This window comes from Oreochromis aureus, linkage group 7, assembly GCF_013358895.1.
Source record: "Oreochromis aureus strain Israel breed Guangdong linkage group 7, ZZ_aureus, whole genome shotgun sequence".
Lineage (NCBI taxonomy): Eukaryota > Metazoa > Chordata > Actinopteri > Cichliformes > Cichlidae > Oreochromis > Oreochromis aureus.
The window spans coordinates 42627818-42641844 of NC_052948.1; the positions used below are offsets into that span (position 1 = coordinate 42627818).

Genomic DNA, 14027 nt, shown 5'->3' on the forward strand with positions numbered 1-14027 from the left:
AATTTAGTAGTTTTCCAGGCCTCTCGACATGAGGATGCCAATCATCATCATCTACTACACTCAGTCTTTTCAGACCAGTGGCTGGAGAGATCACCCTTATTAGAGAACCTTACACCTAAATAACGGGATCAATTTTAAAACAGTCCTTTTAGCACACTTTCAGGACAGGGACAATGCATCCTTGGTCCTAAAATAACCACAAGTATAAATCAAGCACAATAAGCAGATGTCTGGGGACAGACGTCTCCGAGTGGCCCGGATTCTTGTCCCAGATTTATCACATACAAGGAGGACTCTGTTCAAACAAACAATCCTAGCATCTTATTTTTGAGGTCGAGCAGTAAACCCGTCTCTGTTGTGACTCACATACCTCTTCAGACACTTTGTAAACTGTTAAAAAAGAGTTTCCCCAAGCTGCCAGGCTGTAAACTTGTAATTGCACTTGAGGCATTTTTAACTGTTGATACACAAACATCTTTGGAGGGCTGGGTTTTTTTTTTTTTGTGACACTGTTTAAATCCAGCTGAGACTGGCTCTGTCTGGCTTTGTTTTTGCACTCGCCACTCTATTGCACAACCTGCAATTTAAATTTAAAGTTGCACACAGCAGTTTACCACATCTTGCCTCAGCAGGTACTTTTGAATCGAAAGACAAAAAAGAATGTTGATCACAGTCTTTGAGTCAGGCTCAATTTACTGCATGATAAACAGTAAACAGCTCAGGATACTTTCACTGTTTTGTGTGATTCATTGATGCATCTGTGGAACATTTTACACACTGTTACCTTGCTCCTTGGTTGAATCCTGAGTGTTTTCATCTACAGAGGAGAAAAAGCAGGATTGGAGATTGACTGAAGGTAGTCGGGGTGTTTAATTCAAATGAATTTTCAGTGTTTTCATTTTGATCTTACCCAAACTGGCCACAGCCTCAGTTACAACCTCGTGGTGTTCTAGGAAAATATTCAAATAAAAACACTTCCTGTTTTTATTTACCTCTAAACAAGCTTTAAATACATTTTAAAAAGACACTAAAAGCGCACAAATTGTCTTGGCTTTGTGGAAAAGTCACAAGCTACTCATTAGCTCCAGGCTCAAAGTGTATTTGTGTAAACTGTTGTGGTGTAATAAAGATTTACAACACTTACCCTGCCTTTGTGGCCCTGTCAACATTAATAAAAGCAGACTTTAACACTAGTGTAAGGACAGGAGCTTAAATTACACTGCCTAAAAAAAAAATATGTCACAGACTCACCATCTGCGTCCTCAGAGGACTCAGACTCTGCCTCTGTGTGAAAGGGGACAGGGATTGAATTATGTGTTGCATGTCACTGTGCTTTGAGCTGGAGGTCTGCCCTCTGCTTTGCTGCCACCCGCAGGCTCACCATTGAACAGTAAATCCTCTCTTACCTCCTTGACCTGCAGCATCAGAATTTCCACCACCTTCTGCTGGAGGAGGATTTCACAGTTAAGTACTGCTTGTTGACCCTCAGGTAAAGAAGAATCACCTGCTTGATGTGCCTTTTGATGGGTTTTTTTTTTTTTACACACCTGCCTTGGCATCCTGAGAGTCCACGCTCTCCTCCACTGACAGAAACATGTTAACAGGTGATGAAGGCGTTTAACTTAACAGTCAGTTCAGGTGTTCGTCATGTAATTAACTGGAGCTTACCAGAGTGATCCTGAGCGGCCTCTGAGAATGAAAGACAGCATTACCACCTGGAACTGGATCACTCATTAAAAGGTTTAAGTTAAATATTTTTAGTCTGCCCTCACCGAGGTAGCGGGAATCTCCACTCTGATCTTCAGTAGCTTGATGGGAAAAGGTGAAAAATGAGTACTGGGAATAAATCTTTCCTCATTTATTCATCAAGACCAACTTTTTGTATTAAACTTACCATTCATGTGAGCTTCCTGGTTTTTCTGAGCAACCTCAAACTCCATCTGATCTTAAGACATGAAGTGATCAAAATGACAAAAGTAAGAGCCGAGAAACATCACACAGAAACGTATTAACAGTTAACTAAGACAAGGGCAAGCCAGTCTGGGTTATTTTGTGGAATATACTACTTGATCTTAATTACTTTTAAGCCACTTTTAATGACCAAGTGTCCACTCTGAACACAAAGGTGCTCTATGGATACTGTACCTATTTTCTGCAGCTCGGCTAGCCCATCTGCATGAAAAGAAAAGAAAAGTTTGCAGCAATGCATCTGCTACCAACATCATCTTTACTGGTTATCATTATCATTATTATAATTATTATTATTATTCTTATTATGAATCCCTCACCATACTTTGCAGCTTTTTCTTCTTTCTCTGCAGACTCCAGAGATGCTGGGAGCACTAGAAGCCATCACAACATTTCATATATCTGCTAACTTAATAAACATCAGCAACTTCAGGTTTCTGAAGAGCCACACTCACACATACAAGTATGAAATCTAAGAAAAACACGTTTTAAGATAACACAAAACTGCATCTTAACTCTTTATTCCTCTTACCCATGTGAAATGCTGCCACAGCAAGGAAAACAAACAGCGGCACTGGAAATCTCATCTTGTTTGTTGCTCTGGTTGTGAAAGATTTTTAGGGGGGCTTGTCACTCCAAATATCGTATATGGGGTTGTTGCCACTTTGCAGTCTTTTATATCTTCAGTGCCGTCACATGTTGCGCTTGGACAGGCGGCTCTGGTACCATTGTCCCTCCCTACCTGAGGGGACAGCTGGGTGGCACATCTCAGCACAGACGTATCCTTATTCCGTCCGTCAATGCCACCCATTGTTGGCCCTTCAGTCACACGGACCTTTATTTGGGATGTTCGAGGGGGAAAAATATAGGGACTCCGTGTATCCGAGCTGACAACAATGTTCGTTTCCCTTTTTACGAATGGAAATGATTTCATCGAGAAAACTTGGCTTACAAATGATGGGTCACAATGTAGCCCGGCAAGACAATCCCTCAATTAATCTCACACATATCAAAGCGATCCCAATCTCATGATTACAATGCAAACTGATGCAGCTTTTAAACATTTTAATCCTTAATCTGTCATAAAAAATGACCTGCTCTTCAAAACCTCAAGATCAGAGGAAAAGCTGAATTTTAAATGATCAATTTTAAAGATTTATAAGAGCAAAAATAAGTTGGAAGACATACACAATTATAATTACCTATTTAAAACCTGCATTTAACTGAAAACAGCAAATAAGACAAAGCCAATTTTAAAATATACCATTAATATTAGCTAAGATGTGCAAATGGGATTGGGTGTGAAAAAACTAATCTGATTCTTTGTAAGTAAAGATGGGAAGCGGTTGCGTCTTTAAGTGGATCAAAAAGCAACAATAATTATATTTATAAATAATAATGGGAGAAAAGATTAAGCAAATACAGAGAATGATGGTTATCATATCAGAAGAAATCAAGGGAGACACAGTTTATGCTGACAGGTTGGATGGCGCTCTTTTTGTTTACCCGGTGTAGCTCACACTCTGCACGTGCTGCTGTGCTCACTCACTGCAGTTAATGAAACGGGGACAGGCAGGAGAGATCGTGTTACACGAGCATCACGTTGGAAATGCACCACACCTCTAATAGTTTTTATATGACTCACTTGTTTACGGGCGGTTAGGACATATGATTGTAGTGGCGGATGAAAGCAAAGTGCAGCCTAATCTATTCCCTGAAAAAGGGGAAGAATTTACTGCTCCTTTTACACCAGCAACCCAACAAAGTTCCTTTATTTACTCTGAGTTTCTAAAAACAGATAAAGATGACCTTTATTAGTGCATCAACAGTCTTTGACCTAAATAAGCTGCTCATTTTTAAAATGAAATAAACACTTGCTGGTGCCAGATGAGCTTGTCTGAGTATTTTAGAAACAGCTGATCTGCTGGGATTTTCCCGCATAACCATGTCTAGGGTTTACGGAGAATGGTTGGAAAAAGAGAAAATACCCAGTGAGGGTCAGAGCTCTGAGTGAAAATGCCTTGTTTATGGCAGAGATCAGAGGAGAAAGACTGCTTCAAGATGATAGGAAGGAAACAATTCAAATAACAACTTGTTAAAACGAAGGTGTGCAGAAGAGCATTTTTGAATGCAGCTCACATTATACCTTAGCAATAGTAAATTGCTGCCTGGTCTGATGAGTCTCGATTTCAACTCTGACATTCAGATAGCAGGGTCAGAATTTGGCATAAATAACAAGAAAGCATGGATCCATCTTGTATTAATAGGTCAGGCTGCTGCTGGTAACATGGAAGATATTTTGTTCACTTTTAGGGTCACTTAGAAAAATCTGAGGAATGTTTCTGAATCTGAATTAAAGCAGTTCTGAAGATAAAAGGGGGTCCAACTCAGTACAAGCAACATCTAGCTAATAAAGTGACATGACATGTTGACTTTGTACTTTTTTCAACTTAAATTTAAATAATAACCAACTCATTGCCACAGGTTTTTATCAGCAATATTCAGAGCACCCCAACTTTTTTTCTATTTACAAACAGATTCATTAAGAATTACTACAAACATAATTTAATTAGACTTTTATTTTGAAGCTGAAGGCTTTAGAGCAAACACACACACAAAAACAGTACCAGTCGCACTGATCACTTTACCGTCATTAGAAACACTTTAGAGAAATACAGTTTCAGTTTGAGAGTTTTCAGCACTGTTGAAATGAAAGTATAAAATTATTTTAATCAGTTAGAGTGCATAATACTAATAATATTTCAACTATTTTCAAAACAAATCTAGAAAACGCCTCTAAAAGGTTCTTAGGAAACAAATTAGCAAACTACATTTTCTTGTCCCAAAGTAGTTAAAGAACATGAAAGCGCCGTAGGCAGATACAGTATTTCTAAACAACATCTTACAAATCACAGGTACAGAATCATTAAAAACACACAGGAAGAACCAAATCATCTCTTAAACTGCAACTAAAATTTAATAAACACATATGCCAATTACCCTGCTTAAGGCACAATCATAGTTTAGATTAATTCTTACACACGTTTTCTAGTGTGTAATGGGTTTAGACCAGGGGTCCCCAATCCCAGTCCACGAGGGCCGGTGTCCCTGCAGGTTTTAGATCTCACCCTGGGTCAACACACCTGAATCACATGATTAGTTCATTACCAGGCCTCTGGAGAACTTCAAGACATGTTGAAGGATTTATCCATTTAAATCAGCTGTGATGGATCAAGGAGATATCGTGGACTGGGAACAGACTGTTCAACTGTAGTCACTGTGGGACTAACAATGAGTCACAACAGACATCAGTGTGATTTACTACAAAGAAAGTGTCTTGGTGGCACATTTGCTGCTGACAGCTGCTAGTACCCACTAAAAAACATACAGTAGTCTGCTGAGGAGGTAGAAAGACTGGAAATCTATCTGAGGACATACAAACAGATCAGCAAAGGGACATCAGCATATTAGTAAACACCACATGCAAGAATTTGGCTAAAGGGAAATGACAAGCTGACTTATTTCTCTGTACATTACACAGAACAGGAGCAACACACTAAAGAAAATGACAGAGAAACACTTGTGTGTCTGGCCTGCAGTGCAGCATGTTTCACAGCGATTGCACAATTCAGCACAGTGCAGTTTTGTTTCAACATTTAATGTGATTTGTGTTGCGTTGCTGGTGATGCCTGTAGCTTGTGATGCAGTTGATCTTTCTCCCTTTCCCTTCCCCACCCCCCGCATCACTGATGAGAACAGTGTACTGCCCAAGTTAACTTCTGTGATCTGGGAAAGCATCGCATTAAAAAAAAAAAAAGAAAGAAAAGTAGTCAAAACAGCCAGAAAGCATCTGAAGAAGCATTTTTAAAAGAAAAATTAAACAATTTAGAGATTTTTATTTCATATTTTGTTTATGGAAGTTATTTTCTATAATTTTGTCCTGCTTTTCTTTTCTTTGAGTATTTTCCTTTTAGTAATTTTAGCATGTGTGGAGTTTGTATTTTCAGTTTTAGCGCCCTCTGTGGGTTAGAGATCACACTGCAGGTAGTAGTATAGTAGCTTACACTTACTTCCGTGCAATAGTGTGTTGTACGTTAGGTTAAGTGGCAATTCTAAATTGGTCATAGGTTTGTATGTAAGCTGGCTCCCTGCATCCCTGAACTGGATATAAGTGATTAAGACCATGAATTTATTCACATTACCTAACGACAGAGTGCTTCACTTGTTTTCTGTGGCTATGCTAGCACCATATAGTTTCCTGGATTTTGCATTTCAAGGGCCACGGGTCAAACTCGAACAGCCATGTTGCATGTTGTTACCAGCCTGTGGTTGCCTGCTCACCCACTGAACTAAAGTGGCAAACCCCTAGATTTTGCTTTTTGTCCTTCTACCTGCCCCACAGAGCCACCTTTCTTCCTTTTCTGTAAACCAATTTGAAAACCAAATGAGAACTCTATGACCGCCTGTAAACGAAACATCTTTGTTATACCAGACCAACCTACAATTATCTGAAGTAGTTACATCATCCATGTGCAATAAGTGATTAAAATAATGATAGAATTGTGATGTGGGTAAACTGCTGGCTTGATTAACTCCATGTTTGTTGTCAGATTTTGTTAGACAATGTTACCTGCAACTAAAGATTATATTCAATATTTTAGAAAATTATTTCAAAATTACTTAAGAAATTGGTCTGTGCATTCATAACAAGCATGTTAGACTACTGTAATGCCACATTTGCAGGATCATCCAAATCATAAGCAGGAAAATGTTACTTTCTAGAGTCTGGAACCGCCAGTGTCCTTAAATGCATGTGGAAATTAAAACATATTAGCCCAGTACTGAAGTAACTTTGTTCCTTCAATAGATCATAATGCTCTCAGTGGTTTGGTCTCCCAGTACGTGTCTGGCTTCTTCAGTGTGTATAAGTCAGACCTCTCAGGTCACCAGGGGTGGATTTTTAACTGCCCCCAGAATTAGATTCAAGAGTGCTGGGGGTGCTTCCAACCTCAGCAAGCATTCACAGCTGCCTGCTGACCTGAGGTCAACTACAACTGTGTCTACACTCAAAAACTCAAAACCTTTTTAGTCTCACAGACTTACACTTAATGACTGTGTCAACTTGTATTTTATTTCTTTGTAAAGTTTGTTTTGTTGGGGGGGTTTTGCCTTAAGGCACTCTAGACTTGCACTTCTTTTTATTTTTTTATCTTAAACGCATCGAGTTGTGTAATGAAATGTCCTTTATAAATGAAATTGCCATTGCCAATATTAATTAATTGCTACTGGTATCTCGCTATAAATGAAGGACTCTCTATATGCATGTGTGCTTCATCTATCTTGTCCACTGTTTATCCATTGGTGTATGGCTGGGGATCGGAGCAACTGCAGTGCCAAACTTTAGAGTGTCTGAATCTTTTTTGGGGATCCATGTATTAAATATAGCCAAAATATAAACATTAAATTTAAAAAAGACTGGCATAATCAAATGCCCCATTTGTCCACACACACAGGTATAAAATTTTTCAATAATGTAAGACAAATATTTACCAAACTAGAAAAGCTGAAACCACTGATCAACTAAAGTTGCGGCTCTAGTGTCACCATGCTCCCACAGATCAGCATTTCCTCTGGTGACTATGATGTTATCTAACATATAAAAATGGGCTCGACTGATCTTATTTTATTGCTTCTGATTCTACTCTCAAGTAGTTCTCACTTTTCAGAGCTCTCCTCTCAGGCGCGTGTGCAGGTCTTCCTGATCGATCTTGCCGGTTTCTTCGTGCCAGCGGTGGTGTGCCAGCAGGGCCACGTTCCTGGCAGCGATGGCGCTCATCTCCATGGCACTCGCTGCCCACTCCACAGCGTTGAGGTAGTACAGCCGGTGGTGCAGGATGAAAGGAGGGGTCTGGCGGTGTGGCGGATGGTACGCAGGGTATGCCAGCCATTTGGTCTCAGACACCGAATCATAGGAGAGGAACATGTTCTCCAGCTGCTCCTGGGACAGCGGCTTTTTGGAGAACACCTTCCAGACATTAGCTTGGCTAGCAGGGGGGCGCTTGTAACCTTTGGGGATGTGCACAGGATCCAGAGAGCTCAGGCTGTTGATGATGGAACCGTTTGAGTCTGTGGTGAGGACATCAGACACGGTGAACTCTGAGGCAGCTTCTGTGGTCCCCAGGTAAGACATGTTGAGCAAGCCGTGGACAAGAGTGGCGACCGTCTGGTGGTAGCGCCCGGGGTAGTGAGAAGGGATTGGAGGGGAAAAGCCTGAAAATGTGATGTCAGATTTCCCTTGGTGAAGAGGCGTTGCTACTATCACGATATCATAAAGGGAATGTGCAGCTCCTGATTGGTCAACATAGTTAATCTCGTATAAACTGACAGGGGTGCCTGAAAGTGGGACACAAAGGGATATCAGGATGAAATATGGAGAATCAAGAAAGTGAAAGAGAAAAAGGCCGGATCTATATGACAGGAAGGAATGTTAACGGTACCTCTCTTAGACGGTCGAACTTTCACTGAAATGGAGGTGACTTTAGCAGGGATGAGCTCACTTTTGCTGTTGTAAAGAAGTCCTGAGCAAACTTTCTTATTGCCTCCATCCACTGCCCACAGGCCTGAATCTGCCCCTGCTAATGACACCGCCCCTAAAAACAAGACATGCCCACTCCATTTCATCAACCAACAACCAAAAAAAACAGTGAGATCTGTGCTAAATCACAGGTTTTGTAACATACCCACAAAGCCATTGATGCGGACACTCTGCCCATAGTTGACACGAGTGATTGGTGCAACAATGTCATTGATGAAGACCTGAGTAAATCCTTCTCCCATCATGGCTTCCTCCAGGGTCTGATTCATCAGAGTGAGGAAACTATCACCTCCCATGGCATGCAACAGCCTCTCTACGGTGGAGAATGAGTAGCCATACTGCTGGTACTGGTAGATTCTGTTCAGAAAAGGATTTAAAGATAATTAGGGCAACCTAACAGCAGTGAAATTTAGAAGCCACCAAAAAGAAACCAGCATCCTCACCTCATAAATTTATCCAGAACACTCTCCACCCACATCTGCATTCGAAGAAAGTTCAACCCGTATCGCCAGAGCATGCGGAAGAAATTTACTATGAACCAGTCGCTCTCTTCAAACACGATGTGCTTTCCATCAAAGATCGCCATTTTAGAGGGGACGTCTTTTCTCTGAGGAATACCTGTGAAAACATAAAACATAAAGCTACAATTTACACACTTCTTATCTTTAATCCACGCAGTTTAGGGGATGTTAAATTTACCCAATTTATCAACAAAGTGCTTCATATGTAGGTTCAGAGGATGGATCACTGAGCCTCCCGTCTCGTATTCATAATCTCCGATCTTCACCGTCGCAAGTCGCCCGCCAACACTGCCATCTTCGAACACGTCGATCTTGACCCCAGGTCCAAACTCTTGCCTCAGGTAATATGCTGTCGCTGCGCCGCCAATTCCTGCTCCAACCACAGCTTTAAAAGAACAGTGACAGGAACGTGAGCTAACATGAATTAACCTGCACATCTTTCAGATTGAGGGCTAGAGCACAATCAGAAAGTTTATTCCTCCTCCCGTTCTACCAGCGATGGAAGAGATGAGAAGTACAACAGCTAAAAAGAGTGGAGTTGGATAATCCACGTTCTGACTGTCTGTAGTGGAAAAAGTGTCATAACAAATGTAGCCTGAGTACACAATGTAAGTAATAATAACTTGAAGTAAGTATAACAGCATAACTAAGTTATTCTTCAGGGTCACCTGATTCAGGCCTAACTACAAGCTTTACCAAAAAAAGAAGTTTGAAGCCTTGTCTTAAATGTAGAGAGAGGGTAGGGTGTCTGTCTTCTGTATATACACATTCAAGCCTGGCACAGTAATCTGCCCAGTACAGATGTTTTGATGTGTTCTAATTTAGCGTCATATTTCTATACATACATGTCGCACAAAAAGCGAAAAGCAGATTTTTTAAAAAAAATAAATCATTAAGTGTGCAATGTATTTAACAAGAAAGTGCACGTACGCTAACACTAGTGCAGTGAATCATTATGCTGTCATCATTGAGAGTCACTTTTCAGTCTCATTCTGTTCTTCCCAAAACTGGAAGATAAAAAAATGATCTTCGGAATAGTTATTTTGTTCCATCAATGTATAGTAAAACATATTACGATTAGTCTTCTGTTGGTTAGAATGCAATGTTAAAAAACAAAAATCAACAAGTTCAAAATATGTGGAGGAGGTGGGTAAGCCTTGGGGTTAAATCTAATCCTTGAATATTTGACTTATAAATAAATATAACCTCACTGTGGCATACAGTCTATTGTAGATCAATGCATTTTTTGATTAGTAATTACAGAGAAAAAGGCAGTTTTATTATAGCTTTTTATTAACATATTCACATCCTGCTATGAACTTCTGGGATCTATCGCAAGTCTACATGAGTCACGTGACAATCCCACGTTCTGAACCCCCAATGACACGACTCTCCATTCAACAGCTCTGAACTAAATCAGAAAACCCCTTTATTTTCATGGAACGGTCATTTTCACAGCTCGGATTTTGAACATATCACTCATCAGTGAAACAACCCCCTTTATTTTCATTTGATTATATTTACTTTTTTAAATTTTATTCAAAAACAGAGTGCACTGGACTTCTTTGGTAGTTTAGCCTGTTAAAAGCAATCCTTATTATTTAAAACCCAATTAAGTTTGTCCAGTTTCACTAGAGAAATTGGAAGTGGGGGACTATGCATTAAGCTGGCTGTTGTTCGTGAACAGCAGATGAAATACGTTTGTTAAACCCCTTAAATTAAAGATGAAAGTGTGCACTTCAATCATATCTTGACTGTTTGATTAAAAAAACCCCATTGTGCAGGTATACAGGGGCAAAATTATTGTTCAGTTAGTCGTGGAACTAACTGATGATGAAACAACCAAGAAACCTGCCACAAAGATAAGTTTAAGAGGGCTGACAGAATGAAAGTACTTTTCTGTCCTCTAAAGAAGCTGAAGAGTGACAGAAAGCACGAGTCCATGTTTTATTTTTATTTTATTTTATTTTTTGCCTTACCTATCTTCTTAGGCTGTTCCTGCAGCTCTGGGGCTGAGGCGAGACTTCTCCTTCCTGTCTGCCAAAGCCCCAGGAATAGCAGCGCTCTCAGTGCCAGGGTTTGTAGTCTCATTGTGGGCATCTACAGCTCTGCACTAAGAAGCATCTGCAAAGGAGGGCGAAAACGTGAGATACTTCAAGTGCCTATCAGCCTGGATCAAAGGTTGCATTCAGGGCTTCAAAAATCGAACAGCAAAGGAAATAATGGCACAGCTTTTTACACAGGTGAAACTAGCATTAACACACTCACCTGACTAAACGTTTTAAACCTAAAAGAGAAATTACTGAGGGGTACAGGGCGCTGGACTTACAATTTCGGAAGTCAATGGTGGGGAACTACTGTTGGTCGACAAGTAGCCTTCAGGGTGTCAAGCTTCAAAACAAATGTAAAAACTCGTTTTAAAGCTCACTAAAACTTTTGTCAGACTGCTTAAATACAAGACTGAGCTATTCACAGAGGCCCCTGTAAAACCCAAACGAAAACTAACTAAACTCGTTTAACGGTTGGACCACGTATGCCCACCCTGAACGTCGCTAATTATTAAGACACACTTCCGGGCACGGTTGCTTTGAATGTCATAATAAAAGCATCGGAAATTCGTTTCAAGCGATTAATGAGAAATGTGTGCACACACATTTCGAAACATTTTAAAGCTGCCTACTGTAGGATTTATCTTGTCTGTAATAATGACTAATAGCTAACATAATTGTTATCTATATTGTTTTCTCTGCTTTTTAGCGTCCTTGCACTACATTTATTTTGTTTTATTTTGAAAGATATATGAACAGGAAATGGGCTCAAATGTCCTTTTTTTAGGAGCTGAGCGGAAGTAGTTATTTACTTAATCACGGTAAAATAAATATAGATAAAGACGAGTTAGTTAAAAAAAATTGTGTTTATTTAAATGTGTTGACACTTTTCAACCCCGTTCCCTAATTTTGAAGTAAAGTACTTTTTTTAAGTACGGAAGAAAATCGGAAGTGACGCAAGTACTTCTCCTCTTGAACCATGCTTGAATGGAGGTGACCTTACTTATTACCAAATTGTAAAGTAAAGAAAGTTGGGGACCCCGCAGGCAGGTGAGGCCGGTCCGGGTTTGATAATAAACTTGTGGTGAATATCTAAGCGGACCTTGAAGGTGTCTCCAGAGTGAGCAGAAATGGCAGAGGCTCATCAGGCTCGCGTGCAGAATGTGATCGAAGACATGGTCCAAAGCCTGGAGAAGGACCACATCCGTAAAATGCAGGTGGGGTGTCTGCGGGTTCTCGGTGGTGTATGCAGGTTCGAGTCTGGGTGGTAACAGGTTGTTTGTTCTCGCTGCAGGGGCGCATGTTCAGGTGCAGCGCAGAGTGCTGCGATCGCTCCACAGACAGCATGGCTCAGGTGCATCAGTGCATTGAGACGTGTCACACACCCCTGGCCAAAGCTCAGGGCCTGGTCACTTCAGAGCTGGAGAAGTTTCAGGTAAATCACCGTGCAAACACCTGTCATCACTTTGTCTGTGCCAGGTAACTAAGATTGAAAAAGTTAGAGAGGCAAGGCTGAGATGGCTTGGACATGTACAGAGGAGGGATAGTGGTCTTACTGGACAAAGGATGTTAAAGATGGAGCTGGTAGGCGGGGAGGGATAAGGGAGAAGTCAGGGGAGGTGCATGGATGTAATGAGGGAGGACATCCAGAGAGTTGTGAAAGGGAGGATGCAAGGGATAAGGAGAGATGGAAGCACGTGATCCAACATGTAACCTATATTCTGACATATGGTGTAAACATAAAATTAATATAAGTGAATATTTAACTTAAAGAATAGCTGTAGTAAATGATATCCTAGGCAAAAATAAGTGGGCATGTTTTTATATTTTTGCAGTTTTCCCATTTATTCTCCAAGTGTTACAAATCAAATGTCTGTTACGGGGTACTTGGGTGTTAACTGAGCATAAATAATGTATAAACTTGTGGTTTATAACATTGGTGGTAAAAAAGATGGCTTATTATTTTGATTTTCCTAACTGAAACTGTGTTGCTGTTTGTCTTTTCATTTGAGTCTTTTTGATATTGGTCTTTAGGTAATAGGATATAAAGCAAACCATGTTGGATCTCCAGTTTGGAACCCTTAATTGACCCCTTTGCTTAGACTTGAGCATCAATACAAGTAAATATAACTGATTTTAAAATAAAGTACAGCAGTTTAAAATGTCAGTCCCCCAAGCTATACTTGCACAGCCTTTCAAAGCACCAGTCAGATAAGCTGTCCGGTGGGTTTAGGGCTCGCCTAAATCCACAATATTACTTTTTAGTCTCCTTTAAGTCTCTCAGTTGCCAGCAACTCTTCATTTTTAGTGTGGCTGAAGTTCTTCGTGACTCTGGTTGTTGTAATGTTTGGATCATGTGACCCATCACTAGTAATATTGAACTACATAAGACCTAATATTTAAAAAACATCTACAGCTGGTTAGATTTGCAGTAGACATCTGTAAAAATAAATAAATGAATAACATTTAAAAAAAAAATCTAAAGTCCAATCCTTCCTGGCCCACCTTCAGGACCGTCTAACTAGATGTACGATGTCCTGCAACGATAAGGCAAAGGATCTCTTTGACTCCGGTGCCAAGGAGCCAGCTGTTCGATCACTGATGGACCGCTGCGTGGGCAGTTGTGTGGATGACCACGTTAACCTGATCCCCAGCATGACCCGGCGACTAAAAGAGAACTTGGACTCTATACGGCAGTGAGGGGCGGGATAAATGACTGCAGTCCATCCTGGGGAAAGCTCGGGGGCATGGAGTTTATTCATCTAAGGAGTGAAGGGCTGAAGGTGCAGAGGGAGAGTTCAAAGACTGTGGTTATTAATGGTGATGTGTAGAGATTTCAACTTTGAAATGAAAGTTTCTGGCCTGTTAGATCCAACTTTACCTGCAGCGAGAAAG

The 14027-nt window shown here is 40.5% G+C and overlaps 2 protein-coding genes across 3 annotated transcripts; one reads left to right on the forward strand and one right to left on the reverse strand.

Annotated features, from left to right (window-relative positions):
* Window positions 1-7636: 7636 nt before the first annotated feature.
* Window positions 7637-11656, reverse strand: pcyox1 (prenylcysteine oxidase 1). 2 transcript variants are annotated; one of them, XM_031742452.2, is made up of 7 exons: window positions 11414-11656; window positions 11064-11208; window positions 9263-9469; window positions 9007-9181; window positions 8709-8920; window positions 8466-8618; window positions 7637-8361 (listed from the first exon to the last, which is right to left on the reverse strand). In XM_031742452.2, the coding sequence occupies exons 2-7, from the start codon at window positions 11182-11184 to the stop codon at window positions 7691-7693; spliced, it is 1539 nt and encodes a 512-aa protein (XP_031598312.1). In that variant the 5' UTR covers window positions 11185-11208; window positions 11414-11656; the 3' UTR covers window positions 7637-7690. The 2 variants fall into 2 exon arrangements, with proteins under 2 accessions (XP_031598312.1, XP_031598313.1); XM_031742453.2 differs by having other exon boundaries at window positions 11353-11656.
* A 421-nt stretch (window positions 11657-12077) lies between these two features.
* Window positions 12078-13965, forward strand: fam136a (family with sequence similarity 136 member A). The gene is made up of 3 exons (XM_031742505.2): window positions 12078-12349; window positions 12427-12567; window positions 13644-13965. Exons 1-3 carry the CDS (start codon window positions 12263-12265, stop codon window positions 13830-13832), a joined length of 417 nt encoding a protein of 138 aa, XP_031598365.1. The 5' UTR covers window positions 12078-12262; the 3' UTR covers window positions 13833-13965.
* The last annotated feature ends 62 nt before the right edge of the window (window positions 13966-14027 follow it).